The sequence below is a fragment of the Pocillopora damicornis genome, chromosome 11, assembly GCF_964200805.1.
Source record: "Pocillopora damicornis chromosome 11, jaPocDami1.2, whole genome shotgun sequence".
Lineage (NCBI taxonomy): Eukaryota > Metazoa > Cnidaria > Anthozoa > Scleractinia > Pocilloporidae > Pocillopora > Pocillopora damicornis.
The window spans coordinates 22,896,642-22,920,597 of record NC_142680.1 but is presented as its reverse complement, the minus strand read 5'-3'; the positions used below and the strand labels follow the sequence as shown (position 1 = coordinate 22,920,597).

The following is a 23,956-nucleotide window of genomic DNA, read 5'->3' as shown; positions in this document are numbered from 1 at the left end:
AAAAAAAAAAAAAAAACTTCACATTCATAGTTTAAATAACTTTTTTTCCTCCAGAGTTTTTTCATTTAATTATGCAAATTAAAATGTTGTGAAATTATTCCATAGCAATGTAACTCTTTCAAAAACTGCCTTTATTTACTGATGCAAATAGCGCAAGGTTACCTGTTGGTGAAATCTTCTGCGCAGCCACAAACATTGCTCACTACCCCTCCACGGGCCGTCCTAAACAAGTTTTATTTTTTGCAATGTTAGTTGGTTGCTAGCTATGCAGTATATAGTGTTATTACTTTTCAAAAACGAAGACATAAATTCGCGCTTTATATGTACTATTTCGGCTGAAACCGAGGTTATATTTATGGGGGACTGGTATCAGCCAAAAGAATTTCATAACCAGGACTACTCGATTTTTTTTTTGAAACCGAAAGCTCTGGGGATGTGCATGCGCGAAAGTAGTCAAAATATTGTCCGTATGGCATAAGGAAGTACCCGAATTTGCGAACGTTAACCAAAGTTATTCAGTTAAATTCCACTGACACGTAAGGAAAAAATTAAAAAGCGACTCAAGACTAAAAAAGATAAGACAAGAGCATGTTTTGATCTGAGGCAAGAGAGCACTTGTCTAAGGTGAGTACGTTATCAGGCGAATGAAGGAAGCAATTAGTAATGCACAAGCGACTTCGGAAAGCAAGAATAAAAAGTTTAACGGAATCAGTCAGAGCTCTAGCCACGAACATATCGCTCCTTTTCGTGGAGCTTAGAACTACATGTAAGGCGAACAATTTTGCATCGTTACAGAGGAAAACGAGAAAAGTGTGGCAATTCGCTTCGCAAAAATTATTCATAAACCTGCAGAAGCGGGTCGTTTAGATCAAATACTAACATACTTGTTCATCTAAATTTTGTTTCGAAGTGAAGTTTATTTGCATTATTAGGGTCACCACAAACTCCAATTATCAATGTAGAAACTTAAAATTCTTACATTTTCGCGGTTGAAAAATTGAAGAAAAACAATAGCAAGGTTATGGAAATTGATCCAGCCCTTGTAGACAACTTTCGGTTTTAACCGGAACTTCGGTTGACCTCGGCTAGGCTAGCGTGACATACATTCAGTACTTCCGGTTGCTTCAAGAATACACCCTGAACCCTCGAATGAAAACTTAAATTGAGTTCCTTTCGTTAAATTCATCCAATCCTATATATTGCAGAGGTTCAAGCAATGGGCAAAATCATTTTTCTGCAAATTGTACTATATTTGGTCGCCTGCAATGTCCTTTGCCTCCACGCCAGCGGCCATTCCAGCGAAACATGCTCACAGGAGAATAGCGAGTGTGGAAAAAAGGGATCCAAATGGGTAAGAAAGTAATTAGTCATTACTATTAAAATTGAGACTCGATATATTTTTTCCAATATTAGGTTTCTACCTGTTATGATTTTAAGTCAGTTTATGAAGGTCGCAATGGAGTGGCGACTTCTTCGGCGATCGGTTAAGATTTTTTTCCAATAAGCGGCTAACGGTAAACATTTTTCAATCAACGCCAGAATTATTTTTTACGGTTAACTTTCTCTGCGACAAACGGTTAAAATTTGTCAGTTGTTCCGCCTAACGGTTAAATATTTTAGCCGGTTTACGGCTATCGAGAGCCTCTTGAGTATTTCTTCTGTTCCCATTCAATCGGGTTCCTCTTGCCTTCAAATTTTCTAAAAGTAATAAAATAATCTCCAGCATGAAAATAGGTGGTGTATTAGTGAGCATACAGCAGAACGAATGTTGTGATAAAAACGATATAAAAAAACTATTTTGAAGCATTTAAAAGAATTCATTGAAACTATTAAAAAACAGCAGGTAATATATTAAACAGAACTGTATTTTCTCTTTTCAAAACTCTTATGGATTAATAAGTTAGCAAGGTAAATATTTGATTTTTTGGTCTTTTGTTAAATTAAATTTGTTGTAGGTACAAGCGAAGGAATCTAACAGCAATGATTTTCAAAGCATTCCCAGTGAAATCGAGGAAGCGTTAAACGAAGCGTTGCACTCAAAGTCAGCTGCTTTTCCCGAATTCCGAATAAATCCTGATGAGATAATGGCCTTGATGGAAGAACAGAAAGGCAAAAACAAAGACAGTTCCAAAGGTGAATCGGATAAAATATCTCTTGTGACAAAATTGACAAAAGTTGTTACAACCATTCAAAAAGGCATTGAAAAAATAAAAACTAAAGATCCTCTGAAAATTTTTGAGGGTGTTCTTGACATTGTCTCAAGCCTTCTAAACCTGGTTGACGCTGGTAAACCTTACAGCTTTATTTTTCGGATTCTTTCGGAAGCTGTTGGCATGTTTTTCACGGAAAGCAGACAAAATCAGCCAAGCGTGGTACATCAACTGACAGATGTTGTTCACGGTGAGATGATTCACTTTAACAAAAGGTTACAGGATCAGAAATATGACGGACTTAAACTTCGCGTGTCAGAACAAATTTTTCAGCTGCAGCGAATGAAAGAAGGAGAGAAATTAGATGATCCTTCTCTGTGGAATGATTACATGCAATTTTTGGGTGAGCTTGCGAGCAGGTTTGAGTCACCGCTTCCTTTCAAGTATGAAACTGGCTACCTGATAGAGGATCCCGATGTAAAAGATTACGTAACAGCCGTAGTCAAGTACTCTGAAGCTCACTCTTGCTTCATGGCTCTTCTGTTCGCTGCTAAAGCAAAGTATACAGAATTAAGAACCGCGCACGAAGACGATTTAGCCACTGTGGACCGTAAAATGACTTTCCAAATTAAAGAAGCAAAAGGGAAACTGTCTTTCCTTTCAGATAGGAGATTTTTGACATTTCTTGGAAGAATTGAGGGCGGAAAACTCACCAAAATTGTGGCTTTAAACCGAATACCTCGTGATCGAAACCTGGTCGAAACCGTTCGACAGAGCTTGGGTTTGTCGCCAATGCCGGATTTTTCAACAATCGAGTCTTCTGCACAGAAAGTGAGTCAACAGGCAGTACCTTTGCGGTCAGTAGAGATTTGCAATTGGCTTCTTTTACAGTACTTTGGCATCAAGTATTCCATTCAGTTTATCAATGAAGCTGACTTTCCGATAAAGATTGTTTCGGGTGAAGTCGGCTGGAGTCAAGGGAACCAACTTCAGTTTGAGAAAATCCTACCACCTCGTTCATCGTATCGCCGGGAGGCTAATTTCGGCTTCTCTACAGCTGGGTACATATTACTGCATTTAGACGGCGATTCGTCGAGCTCCGATTTGAGAAATACCAGAGCTATCGAATTTGCAGCATCAAAACCTTTTTACGAAAGTAGAATAAACATGCAAGACAAAACTGATGGAGAGTTTTTGCGCGGTCTGAATGCCTACAACGAGAGGTCTGAGGACACTGTAACTCTGTACTTTACTGAAAATGGAAAATATTACATTGCCAAAGCTGATATTTTTGTTTGTTGGCCCTATCGCACTTTTCGATTCATCATTCAAGACTTTAATCCAGAAGCTGTTGGAGATGGAAAACGTTAGGATAGACCCTCTCGTCCACTGACTTCGTTCCCAGGGTCTCTCTTCTACAAACCTCTATTAGGTGGAGTGGGGAGGGTCGGAAATGAGAGACCCTGTCATGGGAGGGAGGGAGACACGAAATTCAGAAAATTTAGAAAATAGAGCCAAAAAAGTTGTTGCAATAGTGCAATATATCTCCTACCTTTCCCCACAAGACTTTAATCGATACTTTTAGTTTATTTGTAGACTGAGCTTTCTGTGAAGACACAAGTTGAAATTCCATATTTTATTTATTAATCATAAAACTATATGAGAAAATACTTCATTTGAAAATTGCTTGGTTGAATTTTAAAATTCTAACTATTTTCACAAAACCATGTTTAAGTATTTAGTATCTTTCCTGAGCTACTCTGCATGTTAAGCTTTGAACACCAGAATTTCATATCACAATTTTGACTCTTAAATGCTTTTGAAACACCTGACAAAAATTCTTTAAACCAATTTTCACCTCACTAACGTGCAGAAAGATATAACAAAACACAAACAAGGAGGAAAAAAAAAGGGAAAAAAAGCCACAGTAGAAGTTGTCAGTATGTAAATATTTGTGGGCAATAAGCACAAAAAAGAAGAGATATTAATATGGTATATTAAATGGGAAATGAGGATGGGCAGCATCTCTTGGAACTTTCTTGCCATCAACCTGCAAATCCAAATTATCACAGAATAACTGTAAGTCCTCTTCATTACCACCAAGTATATTTATTATTTTATTTAACTCAAATTACTTAAATCACAAAAGCCTTATGCCAGCAGATGTACAGTGTGACACCATTGTCTAGCTTACTTATACCCCATTCACACCAGCAAAACATGTTTTGTTAAACTGGTTTTCATTGAATGACAATTATAAACAGAGAACTGAAAAACTTGATTTTCCATTGGATTCAAGTACTTGCTAACTTGCATTTCCAATGTGCTACATTCAAGTCAAAAATATTCGGTTAAATAGTTTCTATGAAGAAAAAAAAATTAAACTGTGTTTAACAAAACAACTTTTAAACATGTTTAAGCTTTGGTGTGAATGGGGCATTAGACTAGTTCCCCTTCCCTTATTTGCATATTTATATAGTTAGGTCTCTGAATTTAGTATTGAATCAGGTAGTAATTTCCTCTGTAATGATTTTTGTTATTCTCATCACTGCTCTCCTTGAGATCGTATTGACACTGTGATAAGAAATCAATTTTTTTCCGGGCCTTATTTCAACCACTAGTTAAGTAGTGTTCATAACTGCAAAGATCACTTATATTTGTTTCTTCAACCACAGTGCACATATATGATTTTCATATACCAGTATTTACAGTCATGTGAAAACCAATTGTAGGTCACTCCCAGGAGTGAAAGAGCTAAACAGACCATTCATTTTCATGCATACTGTTCCTGAAAATTTTCCAACATCTCTACTATGAAAATTACAGGCTTAAATCCTAGACCCCTGAGAGTTAAAAACATCTTATTTCTTCCAACAATATCACAGCTGAACCAAACATCGTAGTGTGATGAGAATAAAGAAAAATCAACTTCAAATTTCGACACATATTATACCTGACTGTATATTTAACCTGGATGAGTTTAATAAAATTACTTGATGAGTAACTTAGCTCAAATTTTAAATCATTATTTACATGTATGTCATGGCCCCTTTTACTTTCCTATTCTGAGGCCATTTAGCAGTTATAGATCTTAAGGCCTGAGAGAGAGTGAGAAAAGAGGACAATAAAATGTTCACATGTATGTTGATTTAGTGCTGTTATTGCTGAGTGTAAGAAGATGGATGGGTTAGCCTTCCAGAAAATCATTCATTAACTTCTTGACCTCTATGAGTGACTAGCATCTAAGTTCTCCTTACAATATCACTCCTGAATTGTACATTAAGGTCATGAGAATAAAGAAAATGATCAACAACTAAAAAAACTTGATTGTTAATCAAATTCTCCTTGTCCTCACATTAGGTAATGTATAGAGAACAGTATGGAGAATATGCATACTGATGTAAGGTTATAAAGGGTTAAGTTCAGCAGATTGTCTGTGAAATGCTGAATACAATGTTACTTACCTCTATCATTGGAATACAAGCTCTCCAAGGTCTGTTAAAGGATTCAATAACCTTCATGTCTTCATCAGACAGTTGAAAATCAGAAACCTGCAGGTTAATTGCAAGATAATTACAATTTAGTTTTAAAATCAGCAGAAAAAAGTAACAGAAAAAAGATTATTTTGGGCAAAATTAAACAACAATTCCTGCAGTTAAGGTTTATCCCATTATAACCCCCAAGAGTGATAATTATCTAAGTTCTCCTCACAGTATCCCCCCTAAATCACACATCAAGGTCATGAGAGTAAAGGAAATGATCACCAACTAAAGAGGCTCTTGATTATTATACAAAATCTCCTTATCAGCACCTTAAGAAATGTGTAGAGAACAGTATGGGGAAAATGCAAACTGATATTTGGTTGTAAAGGTTAACTTTAGACCGCAAAAACTCAATTATGAACATGTTACAACTTGCCACATGACTGCCGAACACAGGTCACCAAATTGACAACATCCCTAAATTTGATACTTACAGTCATAACACTGCATAGTTTTAAATAACTGTCAGAAACAATTTAAATGCCACATGACTTTGCAAAACTTACCTCAAAGTTGCTCTTAATGCGAGCAGGAGTAACACTCTTGGGTATAACAGACAAACCACGCTGTATCTGAAAGCGGATACAGACCTGCGCAGGAGACTTGCCATATTTACTGGCAATTGCCACCATCTTGGGATCATCCAGAAGGTAGGGATCTCCAGGTTTTGCCCACGGACGATCAGGTGATCCCAGAGGGCTGTATGCTGTTACTGAGGTAAAGGAATAAAATGTAAACAGATTATTTCACATTATGTCTGAGATGCTGTGGACTTCAGGTTAAGAGATAAAGGTTTAAGACTTGAACTATGTATAGCTGTGCATTTGTTAACCCTTAACCTCTAAAAGTGATTAACATGTGACTTCTCCCTACAGCATCCATACATTATCCAGCAAACAGGTAATGAGAAAACTCAAACTTATCAAGCGAAAGTTGTTATCATGATCTAACACTAAATTCCTAGGAAATGTGTAGCAGCTGAAAGGGAGAATTAACAATCAGATCTTAGGTTAAAGGTTTAAAGGAAAAACTTACCAACCACATCTCTCTTCCCGCAATGAGCTAAAAGATCAGCTTGATTAAGGTAGGGATGACACTCCACCTGTAATACGGCAGGCTTTACACGGCTCTTCTCTATAATGTCATCAACTTGTTTACTGTTAAAATTTGACAATCCTATAAAACAGAAAAATTCAAAAATCAGCTGAAGGCCAGTTATACTATTGACCATTAGAATATGTGTCATAGAATTAAGAAGACCTCCTAGATGCAAAATAATAATGATATGAAAAACTAATCTTTTTGGAACTGCTAGTCTTGTGATGTTCGAGCAGTGACAGATGGAAAGAGAGTTTACACTGTGGGTTGCCTGGTGCCTAAAGAGAGCACATGGGTCCGAAGATCCAACATTAATACAAATGAATATAATAATAAGCATCTCATGTTTGTATTTCCTTTTTTTTTTGGTTAATTGCTGATGACCTAAGCTTTTTTATCCTCCTCACTCTCTCTTAGGCAAGTAAAGGGTTACAAAAGCTTTTCCCTAATTGCTCCATTGATCTAGACAGTTCCTGAGATGGTTACTAGCACAGATGGCAAAAAAAGCATTTTTGGTCACTCCTAGAAGTGAAAGAGTAGACTCAGAATCCAACAAATGAATTATTGGCCAGTGAAAACCACTGTACTCAGATTTTTGACCAATGTATAGTCTTTTGGTCAAAATTTCCTTTAAAACTGTAAATGCTGAATGCAGTCTGGCAAAGTTCCCTGCAAACTGTTGTAGAGCACATCAATGCAAATAAGTATTACTAATGCCTCAGCATCACTGTCAGTTAAGAAAAAAATTATTACCAATGGCTTTGACTAAGCCTTCATCCACTAAGGGCTCCATAGCTTTCCAGGTATCACATGGATCATGATATGCATAGATTACACTTCCATCAGCTTCCTTAGGGAAAGGGTTATCACCATCTTGGAAAGATAATGGCCAGTGTATAAGGTAAAGGTCAAGGTAGTCTAGTTGTAGGTCACTCAGTGTGCGCTTCAGAGCAGGTAGCACATCAGCAGGGTTATGCTTTGTGTTCCATAGTTTAGAGGTGATAAACAGATCCTCTCTTTTCACCTGCCAATAAGAAATAGCATATAACTCTGAGATACAATTTTTTTCATTAGAATTTGTTTGTGCCATTCTCCCAAATCCTGAGGTCTACAGGAACATGGGTAAGGAAAATCTAAATTGCTGCACCAAAAGAATTTTAAAAAAGGACAGAGGTCACAATCTAGCCAAGTAGCCCATTCTGCCTGAGTGTATCCCAGTTTCTGTGGTATGAAGTGACTAGGAGTTTAACTACTCCTCCCTGGATAGGATGCTCATTCATCATAGCCCACCCCCTACCGTAGCATTTAATCAGGTTTCTCTAAAAGTTTTCTAGTAACTATTTCTACTCCTAGGTGGGGAGGGGACAGTACCTATTGATACTCCTGGGTGGGGAGGGGCACTTTGAATGTTTAGTGTCTTGCCTGATGCAAGGACACAACTCATCAACCCAGCCTGGGCCAGGTTGTTCAAAGCTGGGTTAAGGTAACTTAGGGTTTGAGGGAAATCTGATTTTAGACCAAAAAGCTTTAAAATTAAAATTCAATATAATTATTTTTGCCTATAGTTTCATAACTGGATGCTCTGAAAAGAATTGAAAAAATGATCCAAAAGAGGCTTTTAAACAAAGGAATAAAGCAGGGCGTGAAATTAACTTTTTTTTCTTATAGCCACTTGGCTCCTTAATTCTTCAAAGTGGTAGCCAATTCAAAAAAAGTTGGTCGCCATTTTCAAAGACAAACAAAATCTTTCTTTACGCTGTCAGCGTTCTAGATAGACCCTCCAAAATTAAGTTAGGGAAAAGATCTTTAACATGCTACAAAGTGGACACTAGGATGGATGATATACAACGTTCAGGCTCATCTAAATCCAAGATGGTGTCTAGTTATCGATCGAGATGTATGTGCTACGTTTTGGAAACAAACTTAACGAGGAAGTTTGCCGCGGATTTATCTTTGCAAATCTTTTTTATTCACTATATCTCTTGGTAAGGTTATGATGAAACGTTCTAGTCGCCAATTTGGCGACTAACTTTCAGGATTTGGTCATCAAAGTGAAAAATTTAGTCGCATTGGCGCCTGTATTAGGCGCAATTTCACGCCCTGTGAAGGATCTCAGATTAAAATTTAATTATGTGTTTGCACTAATCAGCCTTCAGACAACCAGGCCCAGGTTTCAAACCCAGACCCCTTGCCCTGCAAGACTGCCAGGTCTCCTATCCCTTGTGTGCAAAAGAAGAGCCTTTTAAACATTCACAAATCCAAAGATATGTGCATATTTTCAGCCAAATCCATCAATCCAGCTTATTTTCATTCTTTCAAATCTGGATCAATGCTATTTAAAAATTTTCTTTGATGTGACTTGGTATCACCATGATTAAGTATGTCTTGCTGTAAGGCAAGGTTTCTGCACATCCTTAAATTTCACTGTGGATGCAGCTCTTAACTTTGCTAAAAGGCAATGATGGTGAGATAATATATTTCCTTTAAGATTGGCGCTTTATATTAGAATAGTACAAGGTATACGAAATTCTTTTCAGCCTTTCTTTGGGTGTGAATAAATTTTATGCCCGTATAAACTGGTGCCCGTAAGACTAGCATTACATGTTGTATTGCTTAATCGTCAGGGTTAGAAGACCTAGAAAGCTCCTCAAATAATTCGGTTTACGCCCAAAATCTGAATAGCTCAGTCAACGAGGCACCATTGTGCCGACCAAATTTCAAGCGTTTGTAAGGGCCAAACACGCCGACCTGTGATGTTACAGAAGTCCTCGTTACGCGAACCTCACCCATGAATATTTATCATATCCACTTCTCAAATCGCCGGTTCTAAAATGGTCGTTTCGGATAAAATATCCTCACCGTAGTTCCAATGCAAGCTTTTAGAGCCTCTCCTACTTCCTTTTCATTGCCATAAACTGCAGCACAATCTATATGTCTGTAGCCGGCCTCAATGGCTACTTTAACTGCATTGGCGACTTCGCCCGGTTTACTTTTCCAAGTTCCGAGACCTAGCGACGGAATTGATCTGCCATTGTTTAACTTAATCGACTGCATTGTAATTCAAAGTCGGAAATGGTTCTATTCGTCTTTGCAAATGCCTTAAACAGCGAAAGAACTGTCGATTCAAAAATAATTATAACTAGGCTTTTAAAGTCAAGCGACACAAAGGCGTGGTAGCAAAGCCCCAAAGCTGGAGCGACAGAATGATACCTCGGTTGATCTGGGTCGCGATGGACTGAGTCCTTCAGAGAAGATATGACAGAATACTTAAAGAGTTGGTGGAGGTTAAACTCGCTTGTAATAGAGGTTTGCTTTTAAAATGGGGAAGTTGGACTGAGAACTTTTTTGGAAACAAAAAAAAAAAAAAAGAAGGGAAATGAAGGACGCACTTAATCACCTGTAAGAGTATCAACAAATGAGCAAAAACAAATTGGCCTTCCTCGACACCACAGTTAACAAAAAACTTGATGGATGCCCAACCACCTGCGTATACAGGAGACTGACACATACTGACCAACGCCTAACGTATTGTAAAAAATTAATTTACCAAAAGAGGGCGAGGCTAGAGTCTTATCTCCTTAGAAAATATTTATTAAACTTGTCAAATGAACCGCAACAGTTGGCTAAAATAAAAACTCCGAAACGTCTTAAAATTCCAAACAAATGGATAACAAATTTGCGCGAAAGAAAGCTCAAAAACAACTCCGTGGAACAAAAAGAGTACGCGAAAAATATCCACGGTAGTGTTCCAATGTCATGGTTAGAGTTCTTTGACGTGATTGGCTTACTTATGAAAATCACGCGCCGCGTGTAAACACAAAAAGAGTGCAAAGGATAGAAAGGAGGATAAATTTGTAGTTGAAATTGAAAAACGAAAGAGATTTTCTGAACGTATAATTCACATCCTCCACAATTAGTAAAGCGCGGTATTGTCAAGTACTTTTACGAGTCTGCGAAACGTCTCGCAACACAGCGCCCCCCCCCCCCTCATTACGTTCAAGGAGAAGAAACTTCTGTCATCTATTCTTGTTTCTGATCGTTCTCCTTCTTCTTTAGTGAAAGGGTAACAAAAACCAAGACACCGACCACCAGCACTGAATCCCCCACCGAGTTTAGATCCATAGCAGTTCTACCCCATATAAAAGAACTCTCCGAATAACTTCGCCGCCGTCTACAACGACAGGGCATACGCGCCATTTTCAATTCAGAGACTACGCTGCTATCACACCTTTTACGCTCGAAGAGATGCCGTCGTCCGGCTAAATAGGATGGCGTAGTCTACAAGATTCCTTGTGAGTGCGGGAAGGTCTACATCGGCGAAACCGGCAGACCCTTACAGGAGAGAATCAAGGAACACGATAGGGATATGCGACCTCCGCCGTTTTAGAGCATGCTCACAACAGCGGACATCGCCCGCTCTGGAACGAAGTAAAGGTCTATTGATCTTGCCCCTCAGTTCTTCACACGCCGGGTCATAGGGGCAACTCGCATAAGACTTCGCCCTAACAACATCAACAGGGACAGTGGATTTAAATCCCAGAGGCCTGAATGCCAACATCAAAAAACACAACAGCAGGAGAGCTGTGCGGTAGCAGATCATAGAGGGACCTGATCCAAATGTGCATCAGTCACGGCTGTGGAATTCGATTCAGTCAGAGCTGAGAACTACAGCATGTAGGTGACGCGTACTCAATTCACCTCATCGCCTGAAGAAGACTAACAGAGTGCAGTCCACGATCCACATCCAGAGAGACCACATTGTGAAACAAACGATTATATTTCTCTTTTGAAGGATTTTCCTTTGAATATTTCGTATGAATGAAATAAAATAAATAATCGAAAAGAACCATTTCCAGAGTATGTAATATTCAGATCATTTTATAACCGTAAGCAGGGCCCTGCCCCTTTTTACGATGGCCCAGGATACCATGGCTCATACGGTGGCCCAAGAGGCTCAAAGCCCAGTTTTGTCTTGCTTTTTTGACTATAAATCCCTTCTTTCTTATCCTTGCCCACATCTTACGATATCCCACAAAACAACCGCTTTTACCGAGTTTTTTCTCAATGGCACTTCTCAGTTCATCATCAGATAATTTTTCTTGATGATCCTAGTTAGAGAGATAAGCCTTCTTTTCAGAGTTGATATGCTCACCCCATGGAGCTTCGGAAATTCAAGTATTTCCAGATTACTGTAGCCTTGCCAGAAATATTGCAATACAAACTCCAGATAATCTTCAGCAGTTCCGTCATCTACTCTCTTACATGGCGTATATGCTGGCAAAGGCATCTCTCGACTTCTTAAATCAGTTAGGACAAAATGGTAATGTTAAAATTCCCGCCAAAAGCCAGATTGCATAGCACATGAGTATGCGCATAGCTGTTGCGTCTCAACATAGAGAGCTGGTACCTAAATACTGAAAATTAAACAGGACTGCGAATTGAAACAAAGTTGGACTGTGAAAAAACAAAACTGGACTGTGAAAAAATGAAATTGGACTGTGAAAAAATAAAACTGGACTGTCAAATACAAAACTGGACTGTAAGCCTCCTAGGCCATGGTAGGTTAACATCACTGTGAGTAAATTTTGTTGCTAAGCTCCATTTTAACCGTCTGAAATTCAGATCGTTTTAGTATTTGTTTCTTCGGGCGACTTGACTTTTTTTTTCGAGCGACATTACTAAAATTTCGGGCAACATGACTCAGGTTTCAGGCGACATGACTTCGGGCGAGATGACTCTCGGGCGACTTGACCAGTTACCCCATACCCACTGGAAGAAATTACGCCGTTAGTTACCGGCGTAAAATCTTATAGTATATACATTACCGACTGGATGAAATTTTGCCGTTAGTTGCTGGCATAAAATCGTACAGTATATATATCACCGACTGGAAGAAATTACACCGTTAGCTACAGGTTTAAAAAAATAATTTTTTTCTAGAGTTAACCTTTACAACCAAACATCAGTTTGTATTTTCCCCATACTGTTCTCTATACATTTCTTAAGGTGCCGACAAGGAGAATCTGTTTAACAATCAAGGGCTTCTTTAGCTGGTGATCATTTCCTTTATTCTCATGACCTTAATGTGCAATTCAGGAGTGATATTGTCAGGAGAAATTAGATGCTAGTCACTCGTAGAGGTTAAAAAGTTAATGAATGATTTTCTGGAAGGCTAACCCATCCATCTTCCTACACTCAGCAATAACAGCTCTAAATCAACATACATGTGAACATTTTATTGTCCTCTTTTCTTGCTGTCTCTCAGGCCTTAAGATCTATAACTGTAAAATGGCCTCAGAATAGGAAATTAAATAAATAATGATTTAAAATTTAACATGTGTTACTCATCAAGTAAATTTACAAAACTCATTCGGGTTAATTACACAGTCAGGTATAATATGTGTTGAAATCTGAAGTTGATTTTTCTTTAGTCTCATCACATTACGATGTTTGGTTCAGCTGTTATGTTGTTGGGAGAATTTAGATGTTTTTAACTCCCAGGGGTCTAGGATTTAAGCCTGTAACTTTCATGATAAATATGTTGGAAAATTTTCAGGAACAGTATGCATGAAAATGAATGATCTGTTTAGCTCTTTCACTCCTGGGAGTGACCAATAATTGGTTTTCGCATGACTGTAAATGCTGGTATATGAAAATCATATATGTGCGCTGCAGTTGAAGAAACAAAAATTAGTGATCCTAGCAGTTATGAACACTACTTAACTAGTGGTTGAAATAAGGCCCGGAAAAAAATTGATTTCTTATCACAGTGTCAATACGATCTCAAGGAGAGCAGTGATGAGAATAACAAAAATCATTACAGAGGAAATTACTACCTGATTCAATACTAAATTCAGAGAGCTAACTATATAAACATGCAAATAAGGAAAGGGGAACTAGTCTAAGTAAGCTAGACAATGGTGTCACACTGTACATCTGATGGTGTAAGGCTTTTGTGATTTAAGTCATTTGAGTTAAATAAAATAATAAATATACTTGGTGGTAATGAAGAGGACTTACAGTTTTTCTGTGATAATTTGGATTTGAAGGTTGATGGCAAGAAAGTCTCAAGAGATGCTGCCCATCCTCATTTCCCATTTAATATACCATATTAATATCTCTTCTTTTTTGTGCTTATTGCCCACAAATGTTTACATACTGACAACTTCTAATGTGACTTTTTTTTCCTTTTTTTTCTCTTCTTTGTTTGCGTTTTTGCACGTTGGTGAGGTGAAATTGGTTTAAAGAATTTTTGTCAGGTGTTTCAAAAGCATTTAGGAGTCAAAATTGTGATATTAAATGGTGGTGTTCAAAGCTCAACATGCTGAGTAGCTCCGGAAAGATACTAAATACTTAAACATGGTTTTGTGAAAATAGTTAGAATTTTAAAATTCAACCAAGCAATTTTCAAATGAAATATTTTCTCATATAGTTTTATGAGTAATAAAGAAAATATGGAATTTCAACTTGTGTCTTCACAGTAAACTCAGTCTACAAATAAACTAAAAGTATTGACTAAAGTTTGGTGGGGAAAGGTAGGAGATGTATTGCACTCTTGCAACAACTGTTTTGGCTCTATTTTCTAAATTTTTTTAATTTCGTCCCCCTCCCTCCCTCCCTTGACAGGGTCTCTCATTTCCAACCCTCCCCACTCCACCTTATAGAGATTTGTAGAAGAGAGACCCTGGGAACAAAGTCAATGGACGAGAGAGTCTATCCTAATGTTCTCCATCTCCAACAGCTTCTGGGTCAAAGTCTTGAATGATGAATCGAAGAATGCGATTGGGCCAACAAACAAAATTCTCAGCTTTGGCAATGTAATGTTTTCCATTTTCAGAAAAGTACAGAGTTACAGTCTTCCCAGACCTCTCGTTGTAGGCGTTCAGACCGCGCAAAAACTCTGCGTCAGTTTTGTCTTGCATGCTAATTTCAGTTTTGTAAAAAAGATTCGACACTGCAAACTCGATAATTCTGGTATTCATGAAATCAGAGCTCAACATATTGCCTTCTAAATACAGAATAATGTACCCACCGGTAGAGAAGCTGGAATTAGTCTTCTGGCTATGCGATGAGCGAGGTGGAAGGTTTTGCTCAAACTGAAGTTGGTTTCCATGACTCCAGCCGACTTCACCCAAAACAATCTTTATTGGAAGGTCAGCTTCATTGATAAACTGAATAGAATAATTATAGCCAAAGAACTGGCAAAGAAAGCAATTGCAGTTCTCTACTGACCTCAAAGTCACTTCCTGTTGACTCACTTTCTTTGCAGAAGACTCGACTGTTGGTAAATTCGGCATTGGCGACAAACCTAAGCTTTGACGAACGATTTCTACCAGGTCTCTATCACGATTTATTCGGCTTAAAGCCAGAATTTTGGTGAGTTTTCCGCCCTCAATTCTTCCACGAAATTTCAAAAATCTTTTATCAGACAGAAAAGAGAGTTTCTCTTTAGCTTCTTTAATTTGGAAAGTCATTTTACGGTCCACAGTGGCTACGTCGTCTTCGTGCGTGGATCCTAATTCTAAATATTTTGCTTTGGCAACGAACAGAAGAGCCATGAAGCAAGAGTGAGCTTCAGAGTACTTAACTACAGCTGCTACGAAATCTTTCACATCGGGATCCTATGTCAGGTTGTCTTCATACTTGAAAGGATGCGGTGACTCAAACCTGATCGAAAGCTCACCCAAAAATTGCGCGTAATCATTCCACAGAGTAGGATCATCTAATTTCTCCTCTTCTTTTATTCTCTGCAACTGAAAAATTTGTTCTGACACGCGACGTTTGAGCCCGTTATATTTCTGATCATGTAACCTTTTGTTAAAGTGAATCATTTCATGGTGAACAACATTTGTTAGTTGGTGTACCACACTTGACTGATTTGGTTTGCTTTCCATTATCAACACGCCAACGGCTTCTGAAAGTCTCCGTAAAATAAAGCTGTAAGGTTTACCAGGTTCAACCAGGTTTAAAAGGCTTGAGACAATGTCAAGAACACCCTTTAAAATGTTCAGAGGATCTTTACTTTTAAATTTTTCAACGCTATTTGTAGTGGTTGTAATAACTTTTTTCATTTCTTCATAGGATATTTTATTCGATTTGCCTTTGCAACTGTCTTTGTTCTTGTCTTTCTGTTCTTCCACCGAGGCCTTTACCTCATCAAGTTTTTTTTGGAACTCGGGAAAACCAGCTGACTTTGAGTGCAGATCGTTTAGCGCATGCTCTATTTCAGAAATGCTTTGAAAATCTTTGCTGTTAGATTGCGTCGCTTGTTTCTAAAACAGACAAAAGACCAAAAAATCAAATATTTACCCTGCTGACTTATTTATCAGTAAAAGTTTCGAAAGAAGAAAATCACCCCTTCCCTTTCGCTTCCGCTAGACGCGGAATTTAGATATTGAAGTTTTGGACTTGCGATTGGTCCGTTTATCTCGGTTATCAGCTCATATACGTATCAGTTTCCGAGGCCTGACTTATTTGCACTCACAGTTATCAGTGTTCTATGACTATATTAATGTTTTACTAGTTTCAATCAATTCTTTTAAACGCCTCGAAAAAGTCTTTTTTAATGTCGTTTTATTACAACAGTCGCTCTGCTGTATACTCACTATGCATGTTTACACTACACTTATTTACATGCTGGAAATGATTTAATTATTTTTGGAAACTTGAAGGCAAGAGGAACTCGATTGAACGGAAACTGAGGACATATTCTAGAGGCTCTCAATGGGTTAACCGTTAGCCGTAAACCGGCCAAAATATTTAACCGTTAGGCGTAACAAATGACAAATTTGGACTGTTAGTCATAAAGAAAGTTAACCGAAAAAACAATTCTGGTGTTTACCGTTAGCCGCTTAATGGCCAAAATTTTAACCGATCGCCGAAAAAGTCGTGACTCTATTGCTGGTTTTCACGTGACGTCACTAAATTTCAGACTTCAGAACTATTGATCCTCCTGAGATTTTACTTTCATGATGTATTAGAGCAGCTAAAAACTAATATTCAGACAAATTTTCACTCCAAATGGGTTCTTGGTTTAGTGATAGACTACTCTTGAATTTCTAAGCTTTTGCGTGACGTGGCCTTTTACATGACGAGCGAGAGAGCTGTTATGTTGGTTTAAAAGGTGACTTATTTAGGGAAATTCAGCTATCTGAACAGTTCTTGTATTAGAATAAAGTATTATTGTTACGTTTATGAGTTCTTAGAGAGATAAATTCACGCTTTTGTAGCAAAACTCAGTGACAGATGTTTCTGCTGGTTTCCGGCCGCCATGTTGGTGCCCATCTAGGTGGGCACCAGCATGGCGGCTCCATACAAATCTCTATAAATTTGGGAAAAACGTTTCTCCTCATATCTTCCGTAAGAAAAATTGCTGTGACCTGAATCTTGGCGAGAGTCTTTACATATCTAGCTTCTTTCTATTTCCAGATTCTAGACTAAATCGATTGAACGGTTTTTATTTTTTATTTTGATCTATTTTGAATGGCGTGACACTGAAAACCAGCAATTGAGACCTTCATAGACTGACTTAAAATCATAACAGTTAGAAACCTAAAAAAAAGTCCCCAAAAAAAAAACCTAGAAAAAAAGTCTGAATTAAATAGTAGTGACTAATAATTCGTGTCTTACCCATTTGGATCCCACTTCTCCAGACTCACTATTCTTCTGTGGGCATGTTTCGCTGGAATGGCCGCTGGCGTGGAGGCAAAGGACATTGCAGGCGACCACATACAGTACAATTTGCAGGAAAATGATTTTGATCATTGCTTGAACTTCTGAAATATATAGGATTGGGAGAATTTAAAGAAATGAACTCAATTTAATTTTTCATTTAGAGTTCAGGGTGTATTATTGAAGCAACCAGAAGTACTGAATGTATGTCACGTTAGCCTAACCGAGGTCACGCGAATTTCCAAGAAAACGAAAGTTATTGTCTTCAAGGGCCGAATCAATTACCATAACCTCGCTACTTTTTTCTTCAGTTTTTCACCTGCGAAAATGTATGAATTGCAAGACCACTGGATTTTCAGTTTGTACATGGAGAATTGGAGTTTGTGGTGACTATAACATTGCTAATAAATTTAGTATGTTAGAAAATTTGATCTCAACGACCCGCTCCTGCAGGTGTTCTGGATAATATAATAAGGCCTAGTTCAAACGTCGATCTTAACATGTACCGAACCTAATTGCAATTTGGGTCGACTCGAATAATTAAGAGCGGCAGTTGATTTAAACGTCTATACAAATCTGCCGATCCTAATTGATTCAAACGTCGATCTTTACATGTACTTAATAGGAACGTTAGGTTCGGTACATGTAAAGATCGACGTTTGAACTAGGCCTAAGCGACTTGCGACATGTTTCTCGTTTTCCTCAGAAATAAGGTTGCAGGATTGTTCGCCTTTCGTGTAGTTCTAAGCTTCACGAAAAAGGAACGATATTACGTGGTTAGAGCTTTAACCGATTTTGTTAAACTTTTTATTCCTACTTTCGGAGGTCGCTCGTGAATTATATATGATTGCTTCCTTGAACATTTGATTTCTCTAGAAAACGTTTTCATCTCAGTCAAAAGCTCTCTTGCCTTAGATCAAAACATGCTCTTCTCTTACCTTTTTGAGTCTTGAGTCGCTTTATAATGTTTTCCTCACGTGTTAGTAGAATTTAACTGAATTGTTTTCGTGAATTTGTCCGCCGACCTTAGATGATACGTTTGCAAATCCGGGTACTTCCTTATCCCCAGAGATAATCGAGTAGTCCTGGTAATGAAATTCTTCAGAGCAGGCTTATCCCAGTCCCCCATAAATATAATCTCGGTTTTCAGCTGAAATATGACTGGTAAAGCGCGAATTTATGTCTTTGTTTTTGAAAGTAATATGATGCTATATTCTGCATATCGTTCTTCTTGTTATAGCTAGCAAGCAACTAATATTGCAAAAAAAAAAAAACTTGTTTAGGACGGCCCGCGGGAGGGTGCTGAGCAATGTTTTTAAAGTTTGTGGCTGCGCAGATATTTCATCAACAGGTACCCTTGGGCTATTTGCATCAGTAAATAAAGACAACTTTTGAAAGAGGTACACTGCCATGGAATAATTTTATAACTTTTTAATTTACCTGATTAACTTCAAAAAAAATCTGGAGGAAAAAAATTTATTTAAACTATGAATGTAGGTTACCCATAATGATAACCTCCGAGAGGACCTCAGAAGAAATAATAGAATCTTGAAAAAACCGTGTTTAGTCTTACAGTTCAAGTTATTAAATAAATGGCGAAAGAAATTCCTAATTTAACTGATATTCGCGAAGTTTTATACCTGAGCTCTACATCTGATGGCTGGTCAAGCTTCATGCATGATGTAAATCATGTGTGATATTTAGGATTATTCTACGGTGGATATTTACTCGACACATTCTCGTTTTTTACCACCAGTTGGACTTACTTATTTAAGTAATGAATTTTACAAGAACTGATCGATCAAATTTATTATTATATAACTTAACACGATGCGAATGTTTGGTACTGTAAAATATCAGTGCGATTTAGATCATTAGAAGATAAAATTATTTCGTTGTCAGTGGGGAAAAATTAGGTAGAAAACATGTATGTTGGAGTCAATGCCACCTTCAATAGATGCAGATTTATTTTAGAGAATTGTTAAATAAAGAGGTACCACAGTTTTGCACAAAATATGGTTCCATGATTCTTTCTTCCTGATAAACAGTGTTAGATAGCCCAGCGGCGATGATGCAGAATATCACTTTGAAAGTCTGTGGCTTTATCGGACCTATCTCAATGATAGAAGTGCTGTGTGCCAGTGAGAAATAAGGTCTTGATTACTTTTATACACTTTTGTGCCCGTTATCCTGTAATATGAATTTTATGGATGGAAATTCCTCTCAGTTAGTCAGCCTTAATGTGGTTCTTGCTGCTTGCAGACTTCTCTCTCTCTTTGCTAACCTCAGAAGATGTCTTCACCATCTTCTTGAGAAAAGAGACATACACAAAAGATAGAACAACCACTGACCCAACGAAAACGCCAATATCCACTGCGAACAACATGTTTTCCCCAGCTGAAGTGTAACCCCTCAAAAGTAGCAAGAATCTCCGACGAGAACAATACCTCCTTTCGGGCTTTATAAACCCTGCCTCTGGCGACTTATTTTCGGCTTTTTCTAAAGGAACGCACTTCTTTCCAGAAACGACGCTCTTTTTTCTGCTGAGCTGTTTAGAAAAGATGAAATGACGCATTAACTGGATATACCCGCGCTATAAAAACTTGATGAATTTAAACCGCAAAAACGTGACAACTCCGCGCATCTTTCTGATTAAATATGGTAGCTTGTTTTTCCTTTTTCAGGAAAAGCCGCTTATTTAGCTTTGCTAAAGACAATCGTGGATTGCTTTATATACACGACCTCTGTAATAACCATTTTAAGTCGTCTAGCACTCTTTTGCTGTCATTTTTCGATGAGACCCAATCTTGCTGATGTATACGAAAACACATCAGACTCAATCTTGCGGATCTATGCGAAAACACATCAGGTAGCGCAAGCGTTCTTTTTGAGGACGCGACGCCACAACTGCCGAAAAACTGGGCAACAAATAAGATATTACAGAGTTAAGCACCTCGTTCACGGCAAATAGCAAACGTAAGATCGTTTCACTTTCTGTCCCCTACTTCTGCCCCTAGTGCGTAAAAACGAAAATTTTCGCATCGTTAGTGATTATAAGCCTGTTTTGCTATTTTTCTGAAGGGACGATTTGAAGATTATGGCGAGAATAAAATTTTTTGTTTATCATTTCCGTAACTAAATGTCACTTGACTCGCCATTTGCATTTCCATGCTGAACTTTATAACTTTCAAGCCGTCGATTCTTCAATAGAAATGTTGATCAAATATTTTTTCGGTCATTTTCACATGCAGATATAAAATAGACAGAATTTTGGGTCAAAATTCTGCCTATTTTATATCTTCATGTGAAACTGTACTGAGACAGGTCTCAGGAGGATTATAGGACATTTAATAAAATGACCCAAAAAAATGTTTGATCAACATTCCCACTGAAGTGAACACAAGCTAAAGGGGAATGAAAATCGTGACAGTTAAAATTGTTTTGAATAACTCTTATCCATATTTGCAAATGAATACGAGTCACAGTCATTGTGGGTGGTTTTTTTTTTCCTTTTTTCACGCTTGGAAGAAGTCGTTCATTGAGGACGAATATTGAAGACGTTGACTCTAATTACTTTCTTTTAAAAGAAAATTGTCGAATTTCTGTGTTTTGTTATTTTTTTATTCTCTTTTGTTTGTTTTTTAGCATTTGGCCATAACTTGCAAATTTATTATTTAGAGACCCGACAGCATGCAAACTTGAGTTGTGAGTATCCGTATAAAATTTGTACTTTTTTAATGAGACTACGGAGTACGCAGTTCCAGGAAGCACATTTTATAATTTTTTTCCGGCAACATTTCATTCATTTGAACCAAAAAATATATCCCACAAAAATATTACAATATCTACACCCTTTTTAACTCTATCTCCATAGGAACAAGCCAAACGACCAAGAATGATGAAAATATTACGCAACCGTACGATTCGACCTTCATTGCAGACCGTTTTAAATATTCGATTAGACGAGAAAAATAAGAGTCGTTTCTAGTTCAAAAGATAATATTCTATGCAAGAAGTTTTGATTGCAGTATTTGCAAGTTTATATCTGTTCACCTTTGCCTGTCAATGTTAGTCAGCGGATAAAAGCGCTTGCTCTACTATGCCGGTGATATCGCACTCTTAAAGTCGCCCCATTCGTAAGATCCTTAATTGAAGTCGAGTCCCGATTATTAACCAATGATTGCGCATTATTAATTGATATCAGTGTCCCTATCCAATTGCATACTCCCTCTACCGTCAAAACTACAGTTGGAAATCCATGAAGATAAGTAGCTGCAGAATTCTAGCTGACTGATGTCCTACGAAGTTGCCAAGAACCACGTCCTTTAATAATACGAATGTCCCATATCGTCTTTTTCAACAGGCTGGAAAGCTGACTCTGATTTCTCACGAAATTTGCTGCCACCAAAGTAATACTTAACCACAACAGCATTCACGACGGAGAATATTACGACACCTGTGATAACGAGACAAATTTCGAGTATAGGCATTATTGATCACACTTCATCACAGCAACGAGGCTGTAACTAAGAAAAGACAAGATCGCACAAGTGACTAGCGATTTTCACCCCACTCCCATCAATTCCCAATCGGTTGCTCTCAACCCCTACCCTCACGAGAAATTCTTGTTTGTAAATTACTTTGAATTGTAAGAGGACTTGTGACAGGGAATTTTCTGCGCCAACGCTTACTTATTATAGAGGAATTAGAAAAGAGAGTGTCCAGCATTTTTTTCGATTTAGTTTGATCCTTATAGTCTTAATCGAACTAATGGGGCGATCGGGAAAATTTTATGGTGACACGCCAAAAGTCCTCGCCCCACTCCCCAGGTGAAAAACTTCGATCGGTCTCTTCCTAAATATATTCATTTATCCATTGGCAGGTTAGTTAGGCCATTATTAAACGAATGCCTGTAAATACAACCGAAAAGCTTTACCGCCGCCGATCCTCGTAGTGCGGATGGAGAAAATTTAACTCGTTTTTCAAGTGTGGACGAGAGACTTTGTTGCATTCCTCAAATTGCGTTTTCAAATTTATCCAGCGCGTTGTGAACAGGGAATGAATAAGAAACAAAAACCCTACGTGTTAATTTTTCACAATAACTATTTATTTATTCAAAAGCGAAGCAATTGCACACTCATCCGGAAAATGTTTTATGATATGCTCTGCGGGAAGATCGCAAAACATTTCTGTCTCAAGACGTTCATACCACCTGTTACAGGCGATAATAATACAGGTGTTGGCGCCATATTGAATTTCCTAGCACATGTTGATACAAAAACTGTTCCGTGAGCTTCGAAGAGATGTCAGACATGCCAATAATCATTCCGGCTTGGTGATATGATATGAGACTTGGGTGATATGGTAATGCCAAAGTGTGTTGTTCAGAGGCATGCTTGGCTGGTTAATAATCACTGTGACTGTGTTTGGATCAGGATGTCTTGCTTACTGTTATTACAAACTTTTGAACTATTTCATACGACTCAAGTTTGAAAGCGAGGATCCATATGAAGACGAGCCTGGACCACCGAGATCAAGACGATTTCGTGCGCATGTACGAGATTGTGCTGATAGCGACGAAGAAGATTGTTGCTTATTTCGTGATGAGATTAACGATGTTGATATGAAAATTCATCGAAGCTAAGACGTTTTTTGGCCGATATGGTGGTAATGTGGACAGACTGGAGCACAATGTTAGTTGCAGCGAGATTTTCTTAAAAAAAATAAGTATAACTGGATTAATTAAACGGTGCTTGTTGAACTGCAACTAATTAAAAATCTCAAAGCATTCAATGCAAGACATGCTGGCAAAGTAATCATGCAAGTTAATTGTTATCGGAACGCGAACGTTATGGAGAATCACGAGAATAATTTAGTTTTTCTGAATATGTCATGTTTGATATTTTATTGTGGTCCACATATTCTGTTCCGATCATCATTATGATTTATCTCCAGAACAGGCGTAATTTTGCGCTATCATGCGACTGGAGCAGAAGCAAACGCGAGGTGAACGCTCCTCTTTCCCCGCGTGTACTTGCGTTTCGCGCGTGCATCTAACCGCGGCGTGTTTGCGGTTTTTGTCTGCGCTAAGATGGTGAACAGCGAAGCCGCGAGAGGCTTGAGATGGAAAATTACGCCAGTTTTGCAGGTTAAAAAAGTGGATTATATTTTCAATCTTATAAACCGTCTTAGCTAAATCGGATTTAATTTATATTCATGGAAGCAGAAGACAATCGATACTAATCTAACTCTGATGGAAATAAAAAAGTTTCTTTTCTCTCACGAAGCGTTTACTTTCAATGACCCTTCTCCCCACCATAAGCCAAAATCACTTTCGTGCGTAGATCTCCAGCCATTTTTAATCACGCAATAGGATCTGGGAAGGACTTATCTTCTCTAAACTACGATCAAACTTTTTTACTTACTTGGCATGAAATGATAGTCGACTGAACCGGCTGGTTGTTTCTCCCGCTAGAAAAATTTAGCCACTGGACG

The 23,956-nt window shown here is 38.0% G+C and overlaps 2 protein-coding genes, 1 long non-coding RNA gene and 1 pseudogene across 4 annotated transcripts; 1 reads left to right on the top strand and 3 right to left on the bottom strand.

The window, feature by feature from the left end:
- Window positions 1-439: 439 nt before the first annotated feature.
- LOC113678335 (uncharacterized) lies at window positions 440-5,158 on the top strand. The gene is made up of 3 exons (XM_027195220.2): window positions 440-624; window positions 1,206-1,351; window positions 1,956-5,158. The coding sequence occupies exons 2-3, from the start codon at window positions 1,217-1,219 to the stop codon at window positions 3,519-3,521; spliced, it is 1,701 nt and encodes a 566-aa protein (XP_027051021.2). The 5' UTR covers window positions 440-624; window positions 1,206-1,216; the 3' UTR covers window positions 3,522-5,158.
- Window positions 3,772-9,982, bottom strand: LOC113678337 (aldo-keto reductase family 1 member A1). The gene is made up of 6 exons (XM_089188068.1): window positions 9,650-9,982; window positions 7,544-7,814; window positions 6,728-6,868; window positions 6,199-6,404; window positions 5,615-5,701; window positions 3,772-4,200 (listed from the first exon to the last, which is right to left on the bottom strand). Exons 1-6 carry the CDS (start codon window positions 9,842-9,844, stop codon window positions 4,135-4,137), a joined length of 966 nt encoding a protein of 321 aa, XP_089044194.1. The 5' UTR covers window positions 9,845-9,982; the 3' UTR covers window positions 3,772-4,134.
- A 3,130-nt stretch (window positions 9,983-13,112) lies between these two features.
- LOC113678336 (uncharacterized) lies at window positions 13,113-18,586 on the bottom strand (annotated as a pseudogene). Its single transcript, XR_016181284.1, has 3 exons — window positions 18,400-18,586; window positions 17,420-17,565; window positions 13,113-16,062 (listed from the first exon to the last, which is right to left on the bottom strand). The product of XR_016181284.1 is annotated as an uncharacterized LOC113678336 (transcript).
- Window positions 18,587-18,877: 291 nt separating this feature from the next.
- LOC149038316 (uncharacterized) lies at window positions 18,878-22,023 on the bottom strand. The gene is made up of 2 exons (XR_016181285.1): window positions 20,415-22,023; window positions 18,878-20,009 (listed from the first exon to the last, which is right to left on the bottom strand). It is a non-coding gene; the product is annotated as an uncharacterized LOC149038316 (long non-coding RNA).
- Window positions 22,024-23,956: the final 1,933 nt, after the last annotated feature.

Bases quoted from the DNA above. Each gene is read 5' to 3' on its own strand.
- LOC113678335 (XM_027195220.2), top strand. From the start codon at position 1,217: ATGGGCAAAATCATTTTTCTGCAAATTGTACTATATTTGGTCGCCTGC. The intron at 1,352-1,955 runs GTAAGAAAGTAA...AATTTGTTGTAG, and splicing joins GAAAAAAGGGATCCAAATGG to GTACAAGCGAAGGAATCTAA.
- LOC113678337 (XM_089188068.1), bottom strand. From the start codon at position 9,844: ATGCAGTCGATTAAGTTAAACAATGGCAGATCAATTCCGTCGCTAGGT. The intron at 6,869-7,543 runs GTAATAATTTTT...TCTGTTTTATAG, and splicing joins AGGCTTAGTCAAAGCCATTG to GATTGTCAAATTTTAACAGT. The intron at 6,405-6,727 runs GTAAGTTTTTCC...CCTTTACCTCAG, and splicing joins CGGGAAGAGAGATGTGGTTG to TAACAGCATACAGCCCTCTG.